The 8,849-nt window shown below is 35.5% G+C and overlaps 1 protein-coding gene across 4 annotated transcripts in view; it reads right to left on the bottom strand.

Annotated features, from left to right (window-relative positions):
• Positions 1–779: 779 nt before the first annotated feature.
• Positions 780–8,849, bottom strand: part of ken (ken and barbie) — a 33,607-nt gene continuing 25,537 nt past the window's right edge. Inside the window, exons 1-6 of one of the 4 annotated variants that reach the window (XM_011309489.1) lie at positions 8,332–8,805; positions 6,850–7,140; positions 5,308–5,480; positions 5,003–5,239; positions 4,314–4,605; positions 780–3,303 (exon numbers count right to left, since the gene is read on the bottom strand). In XM_011309489.1, the coding sequence (XP_011307791.1) occupies positions 2,842–3,303; positions 4,314–4,605; positions 5,003–5,239; positions 5,308–5,480; positions 6,850–7,137 (1,452 nt within the window). In that variant the 5' untranslated portion in view covers positions 7,138–7,140; positions 8,332–8,805 and the 3' untranslated portion in view covers positions 780–2,841. Of the gene's footprint in view, positions 3,304–4,313; positions 4,606–5,002; positions 5,240–5,307; positions 5,481–6,849; positions 7,141–8,255; positions 8,273–8,331; positions 8,806–8,849 lie in introns of those variants that run through there. The other 3 variants (XM_011309488.1, XM_011309487.1, XM_011309491.1) reach the window with 3 other exon arrangements.

Genomic DNA, 8,849 nt, shown 5'->3' with positions numbered 1-8,849 from the left:
AGGGGGGTGGGGGGGGGGAGAGGAAAGCGTGAGTAATCTATCGATTATACTTTTCTCATTTTTTTATTACGTAATTCTTCTCATAATATGCGTGTACAGCGATCTGTCGTAGGCATCTGTCGTAAGTCGAATTCATTCTATTTTTTTTGTTTTTCAGGTCTCGGCGCTTTCATAACTAAAATTTATATCTTAATTATTTCTCAATTAACTTTCCATTTTTTTCACTCAATTTGTTTAACTTTTGCTTCTTGGTATGCACGTACGAAGAAGAAAATTATAATAATAACTTAATTAATTATTTCACTCGAACGGCCCTACGAACATATCTTTGGTGTACTGCTTCGGGGGGAAAGAAAAATTCATTAGAAATAATATTTATAGTGTGCGCCTATTGATTATGCATTCAGCTGGGGTATTTCGCGGCACGACGAGTTTTATTTATTCATCTCCATCTTCCTTCGTGAAAAATTCACCTTTTTTTTTTTCTTCACCTCCCGTTCAATACTCACATAAATTTTCTAACAACATTCTTCGGTATTGAAAAATTCATGAAAAATTTACAAATTTCACATTTAAGAATCATTAATTAAAGTAATTTTGACTGGTAATTTTGACAACAAAAATGATAAAACACTGTCCACCAATTCCAGCGTTAATTATTCATTGACGAGGAGGTCTGTCAGACGTTTTATAATAATAATAAAAGAGGGGATGATTGTTACTGTTAGACCGAGTCCTCAAAGGCACCTCGAGGTTTATCTATGAGAGAAAAATTATTCTGACGTCCTGCGTCAATGCTAAAACTGTCTCAACCTTAGTTGGCTAACAACCGGTGAAATTGGCCCTTAATTAAACATATTAATTAACATTTTGTAAAATAACCTGCCTACAAATTTTTTGTAATCTTTTACTTGATTTTTTTATTTTTTATTTATTCATCTATTCGTTATTAATATCTAGGTTTTTTTTTTCTAAGCGGGCATATACTTTCGTACATACTTATAGGCTATGAACACATGAAATCACTGCCCCCCCAATCGACCACAATTTTGGACCCAATTGGACAAGGCACTCAAGGCGTATTGTCCCTTTTCTCCGAAAAATCAAAATTTCAAGGGAAAATTGTCATGAGTTTTTTCAACATCCAAACGAGCACTCGTTTTTTATTTAACAAATCCACAATTAACCGGAGACACTGATTATTCATTCGCCCTTTTTTATCACGCATTGAAAATTTTTATTGTCAAAAGTACAATTTTTTGTACGAATTCAAATTGCTCATCGCTTATGCGAGTTTTTTCGAATTTTTAAATCGATGAAAAATCTTTGGACAATTCATCAATTTTTCGTCTTTCTAACGAGAAAATAATCACCAGAAAATCGAAAGTAAATGAACGTAAAAATTGGGAAGAAATCGATAGATATTTTCAATTTTTCTCTCTTATTACAAAATGTCAAATCGCAAAAAACGACTTGTAGAAAATTTTGGTAATGAATTCTTGAAGCAATTCCTGACGTTTAAAACTCATAACAATCAGCCCCCAATGAGCCAAAGGTACGACGATCTTCCAGCAATGGACGTAAATAATTCGGTGGTTATTACATCACGACAAGAAAAATCTTTAACAAACAAAAGATATATATATTTTCCTTCGTTAACGATGCAAATTCAATTAGAGTAAAGAAGCTCACTAGTGTCTCGACGAATGACAGGGCAGAAAGAACAACTAGAACTACTTAAAACAGAAGAGAAGAAATAATAATAAAATCGGTGGAAAGTCGGTTGGTCCCTTTGCAAAGTGTTAAATAAATAATAATGTCCATTTTTTCCATATCTCTATAATTACGTAACATTATTTACAGGAGAACTGCGATCAAGACATAAAGTGAAAATTATTATTGTCATATTTTTCGAATAACCACTAGTTTTGTGATCAGTGAACAGCCAATATGGCGGGGATAAAATAAAGACGCGATCTATTTATTTTCCACTCTCTGTCTTTTCTCGGAGATTTTTTTTTTTATTTATTCCTTATTCAAAATACTTTAGTCTATGTGTTATCCTAATCGTGCAAACTACGCTTTCATTTCACTAGCTGGAGGAATCAAAAGGAAATGCCATTTCATACACCGATGAATCGTCATTATCCCTTGGTTTTCAGTATTTTCAAATATAATATTCAATCTCTATACAATTTATTATCGAGTATTGAACTCGTTATAATCGACGAACAAGGCCGACCTCGGCTTTTATTTTCACAATAAAATGTCCAACGAAATCGAACATTAACGGTGAAAACTAAATTTTAAAGATTAATTTTCAAACTGGAATTTCAGCCAATTGGAGTGCAGTCTTCGAGACCAAAAATAATCCGTCAAATGTCACTCATGCTTTGAAAATAACCGGATATTTTTCTCAGACTTCTCGGCCGGTGTATGTGCCAAGGGATTTTCAACTTACAATACCTGACACAATTGTTACTAGACCCAGAAGTTTAAGGAAAACATCAGATAATTTTTAAACACCTTATTACTGACTATTGAAATTAACTGGGGGATAATTTTTAGGTAACACCCATAAATATTTTAGGAGGGGATATTATGCCTGACAAATATTACACGACAAATATGATTTACTCGCCGATACTAGAACCGGTTTATTTTACAATATTAAAACTGACACATTTTTATTGAATTGTAAATCGAAAGATTGAGGTAAATCGCTGTATTTTTTTAGAATCTAATATTTTGGGTTGTTTTGTCGTATAATATTATGGATAGGTAATATTGAAGGGTGTAACCGATTTTCTGGAAGGGCCGAGTCAACCTTGATTACCGTCGTTAGTCATGCAGATTTTTACTAAGTAAAAGATTGTTGTGGGGCCCTGACAAGTGCCTGATGAGCTCCTGAAGACTATCAAAACTCAGTGAGCAGAAGCAACATGTGAATGTGTTGTCAGGAGCTGCTATGACACCTCTGTGAACTGAGCACAGATGTTTGAGTAGGTGGGCTTTTTGCTTGAACATTGCGACACATAGTCGACAGGCAAATGGTTTCTCTCCGGTGTGTACTCGCAGGTGAGTCTTCAAGTTCCAGGACATGCCGAATTGTTTTCCACAGTAGGTGCAGCGGTATTCACGAACGGGATTGCACTTTGGTGGATCTTCGGTGGATGGTGGTGGTGGTGCACGAGCTGGAGGTAGGGTCCAGGCACCCCACGGTGGTTCAAGGCCAGCGACTGATGCTGGATCAGCACTTGGAGGACGATGTGAACCACCTGGTGGTGTCACTGATCTGTCCTGCTGGAAAAAAATCATCAAATTGTCATTAGATTTCTCGCTTTTCCTTTTTCATTTTGATAATTGCCTTTGGGGATGAGTACTTGGCATTTAGTTTGAATCGAATCAAGGAATATATTACGAGTGCATTATTTTGTGTATTGAATAATTATATTATTGAATAATTATATTATTGAATAATTATATTATTCAACAATTATTTTATTGAATAATTATATTATTCAATAATTATTTTATTGAACAATTATATTATTGAATAATTATATTATTGAATAATTCGATTTTTTACGGAGTCTTCAATTTTGGTTGATAATTTTGTCGTGGGAAATTGTCAAAATTATTTCAAAATATCTTTGAAATTTAGAGGTTAGACGCGAGATTTTCTGCACGTCGAGGTTTTAACGTAATATAATAAATAATGGAGGGAAATTTGGAAAAAATGAGAATTGTCAATGCGTTCATCTCAGTTGAGAATAGAAGTGCGAATTTTTATCAATTGTTCAGGTGCAGCTTTCATGTAGAGTTAATTATGCACTCAGCATAATAATGTCAAAAAATGTCAGATCTTTTGCATATGAAATGTATTTTCGGATAACATGCAAGCCATGAGTCCCAGTAATCGATCAGAATAATCTTCACTTTTCACAAGTCGAGAAAGAATTAAATTATGCTCATTTACAATTTACAAATACTTCTTATTGTAGTGATTCCTCATTATGACGCTGATCAATAAGAACTCATTTCCATCTATTTCTTCCTTCTTATTTCACCGGAATAAATTATTCATTACGATTTTTCCTCATTCATTGATAAATTCTATCAATCAATTGAATGATTTTTTCTGAAAAAATTGCACCCGCCATTTTCGCCATCTCAATCAACATCCCATGAGTCATAAATTCATTCATAAAACCTTATTCAACAGCAGTCATCGGAAATGTGAATGAGATAACGTGAATCAGTCATTGGCAATTGATAAATGTTTTTGTCCTCGTAAAATAGAAAACACTCACTAGATACGGTGGTGCTGACAGACTGAGTGGATGTGGAGCCGTTAGCCTTCTAGGCGTTTCGAATCCAGGATTGAACGGTACAAAAGCTGGATTTTGTGCTGGTGAATTGTGAAAACCCGGTCGACGTTTACGATGTGGTGTTACCACGTATGCCTCAGCTGGTGTGAGTGGTATTTCCTCGGGTTTTCGTTTTCCGGGTTCCAAACCCAATGACAAACGGGCTGCCAACTGTCTCCGCCTTTCTTCCGCCTCTTCCAGCGACTCTCGCCTCTCCAGCAGTGGCTTTTCTGACCTGGAAGTTTATTATTCAACAATTCCATTTTTTAATTCACCCAATACATGGATTACATTTCAATTAAACTAACAAATTGAATAATTTCATTTCTCAATTATCGCCAGTAATTATACATTGGTAATAATTACCAAATATTTCGGATTCCATTCTTCAAATAATTTCGATCAAACCTCAGGTGTTATTAACAATTCGTAATTAATGATTGTCATTCAAATGCGACTTCAATTCTGGTCCCAACAATTTGTTCGGCATAAATTTTCCTCTTATTATACCAGAGACTAGACTAAAATTGCCATTCTGGAGATATTAAGATCTGAATTTTCAGTTTTGAAACTGCATTATTGTTTTTTTTTTTTCAATTTCAATAATTTTTATGTAATTATTTCTCATTTACCTGTGTGTACCGTCATGTGAGCTTTCGCTTTTGGTCGACGTTCCGGAGTTGAGACTGAGATTAACTGGATCCGAGCTGTCCCTTCTCCTAGGAGGTTCAATACTACTTTCCCGATTATCCGACAACATGCCATCGCCCTCCATCCCCTCAACATCGACATCCTGCTCCACTTCATCTTCATCACAGCCCTCACTCTTGATGAGCACGGAACAGCAATCAGCGGGATTATTCGACGCCCTGAAAAAGCCAAATTGATAACTTCATCCTTATGGCGATAACTTCATAAAACCGAAAGGGATAAAAACCGTTTGTCGTACTGTGATTCATAACTGGAGCTCTCCTGACTGTCTGATGGCTGTGGTGTTGTTATCCTCAATGGATCCGAGTCTGATGACGTCTGCGGCTGATTTGGATCGAAGAGCGCTGATTTTATTTGGAGGAGGTCGAAGAGCTCACGCACGGGAATCAATTCCGCTGACTAACAAACAATAATTACTCATCAGTAATTTATCACACCAATATAAACCTAAATATATTTTACATAGAAGAGGGGAATTATTTTATAAACTGGAACGCAACTGAGCTATCCGGCTCCTAGCCATTTCTTGATTTTACTTTTCTTATATATATCGAGCACAGTAATTTTTACATAGCAGAGAGGAAAGTTTTTTATAGCGTTCCACATTTTTATAACGTCAAAGGAGTCGTTGTATAGGATTTGGATTCGATAGAAAGGAGAACATGATGATTCTCGATATAATTATTACAAGATAAATCACTGAAAAAATGGATGGTCCAGACCGGATTTGAACGCGGGACCTTCCGATTATGCATCGGGTGCTTTACCAACTGAGCTATCCGGCCCCTAGCCATTTCTTGATTTTACTTTTCTTCCATATATCGAGCACCGCCATCCTCCATACGGCAATAATTTTTGCATAGCAGAGAGGGAGGTTTTTATAGCGTTTCACATTTTTGTAACGTCAAAGAAGTCGTTGTATAGGATTTGGATTATGTATCAATATGAAGGGTGATGTGCTCATTTGTTTAAACTATTATATTAGCAATTACTTCTGGAATGTCTTCCTCGAATCACAATATGATTACATCCCAAATCATAAGTGCCGTGTTGAAAATTAATTAATTTTCATAGATTTAACGTCAAATTGATTCTTTCAACAAAAATGTTTCTTTTTTTCATTCCCCTTATTCAACACTCGCATCTCGTATATTCGATTTTCAATGTAGTACATGATTTTGATGATTCGTCAATAATTTTCAGATCTTCAATTGCGATGCCTAATTACATTTCTTGACAACGCCTGATCAATCAATTTATCAATCTGTTAATGAACTATTCCACAAAATGCACATAAGAATGGGCCTCAATTTGGGCCTCAAGGTCTCAACCAAACAAGCATCACCTTGCATTAGTCTTTAAATTTGAAGCCAAAATTAATGTTTTTTAATATTATTTACTGACTCACGAGGATTTTCCTGCGTGTTTTCTAAACTTTTAAGAAGAATCATAAAACTGTAGAAAAAATATACATACCACCACAAAATTTCATGAGCCATTAAATAATGACAAAACGTGAAAAGTTAATGATTTATAATAATTAATTTATAATATAAGTTGATAATTTTTTACGTCAATATGTGGAATACTTCAAGACGTTGACTGCGCACATTAAAAATAAACGTTTTAATATTATTTAATTTATTCATAGTATATTATAATAGAATCTTAAGAAAATCAGTTTCTTGTCGATATCGAATTGAAAATCGAGTATACTTGATTAGTTTTTTGTTCTGATATGATGGATTGATTGATTGATCGAACTCACAGGTATCACAGCTTCGCCGTTGTACAAAATTTCAAGTAAAAGATTGAGCTGTGTCTTCCTAACTCCAGACAAATGAACAACATGATCAAGCGCTGGATTACGAAGGAGACTAGCCAATAGTGGACTAGCAGCTGCCAAAACAACACGATGTGCCCTGACAACGGAACCATCGTCACACGCCAAGGTTACGTCAACGTGACGATCACCGTTGTACCATGCCCCGACCTCAGCAGCCAAGGTGGCGGGGTGTTTCCCATAGTGGAGTGTCAGAAGACCGTCTGTAAACATCGTCTGCAAGAAAAAATAATAATAAAGTAAATAAAGTATTAAAAATCACGAGGAAATTTGCATGAATGCCATTATCACTCCTTAAATAATATCCTTTCATTTTTTTTTTCCTCATAAACCCATCAATCAATCCCTGACCTTCGCTTCATTTCGAAACATTATCATCAAGCTGTTACACAATCCGTAATTTCCGCCTTATTTTTTTTTCTCCCATTACACTGAGTCATACCGTAACCGTGAAGAATTCAAAAAGGAATAATTCATGTTCGGTGTTGAGTCATTAGTCTCACGGCTCTTGATTAATCGTCTGGAAGAAAACTCGTGGATTTAATGGAAACAATTAGAAAAATTATTGGTCATTATTGATTGATTCTTCTGTAAATCAGAAATTCGATGAGAGCTTAAAAGTTGTGAAATTGTGAGGGAAAATTTAAATGCGTTCGACTAGGACTGGAAAATAAACAGTTGAGGACAATGATGGCCTTGTTTGACTCTACCCGACACCTCGGGGTTTTTCATCTGGAAATCATTTAGGACATTGACTATGCAGACTCTAGCCTGAATCATAAACAAAGAGGACTTGGGCCTAAGGTTCCCAAAACGGAAAATCCATCGGGCAGTTCGACTCTCAACCCGAATGAGATCACATCGCTCCACATTAAATATCTTCTGACATATTTTACTAAACCTTATTATTAAAGTTTCTTTTAATTAACGTTTACTGTATTTTAATTGTTTAATCATGGCAGTATTCTCATGAGGAAGATAAATATATTATAACACTTTTAGAGAGTAGTTTTTATTCTCTACAAAATTCACAATGGAGATTTCATTACCGAACACACCTCCTAGATTTTTTTTTTCAAATCACTGAAATGTGAGTCATCGCGTTTTTCAATGGATGTGAGAATTTATGGAAGAACCCATGAATTATCGATTAAAAAATCAGGATGAATAGCAGTTGTAAAATCTCAGAAGAGATGAATTTACAGCCGCTGCATAGATTTATAATCTTCCATTAGTGGCCAGAAAGTAATTCCTACCTGTTAATTAACACGTGTTTTATTACCTGCGATGAGTCAATTCTTACTCGCTATTATGTATGAAGCGCAATTTACCTGTCGCGAGCATCGGGCTGTTGTCTCAACTATTGCAAAATGAGAGGTAAAAAAAATAAATAAACTTGTATCTCACGGAAATGAAAAGTGCTCCATCGGCCTCTCCGTCGGTAGATCGCGGATGGTTTCTTAATTCGCGGTGGGAGGGAAGAGGAGAAGATGACCTTCGATCATTGCGATGTGTGATGTATTGGTAATTGGAAAGGGGAAGACCTTGGGTAGAGAGTCACGAAGATCTAGGCGTCACATCGACGGCAATCAGATGTGTCTGTAATATTTCCAGGAGATGAGTCTGCATGTATTGCACTGAGCATAAACTACTTTCCACAAAGAACGTGTGTATCCGCATCCATCAAGTGGCTCCTTCGTCGAAAGCCTATTATATGAACTTCAAATTAATTCCTGATTCATCCAATTATCATCTTTTTTCATCAAGTTATGACACTTTTAGTCACAAATTGTGTTTTTGTGCTTTATCTGGAAATTCTGATTCCGCTGGATTTTTCTGTTTGTTTGAGTCGAAAATTTGGGAAACGGATGTGAAAGTTGAACCGCACTATTGGTTCTTTAAATTGTGATGTGTTGGATATGATT

The sequence above is a fragment of the Fopius arisanus genome, unplaced genomic scaffold (assembly GCF_000806365.1).
Source record: "Fopius arisanus strain USDA-PBARC FA_bdor unplaced genomic scaffold, ASM80636v1 scaffold00067, whole genome shotgun sequence".
Classification (NCBI taxonomy): Eukaryota; Metazoa; Arthropoda; class Insecta; order Hymenoptera; family Braconidae; genus Fopius; species Fopius arisanus.
This window is presented reverse-complemented; position numbering and strand designations above follow the sequence as displayed.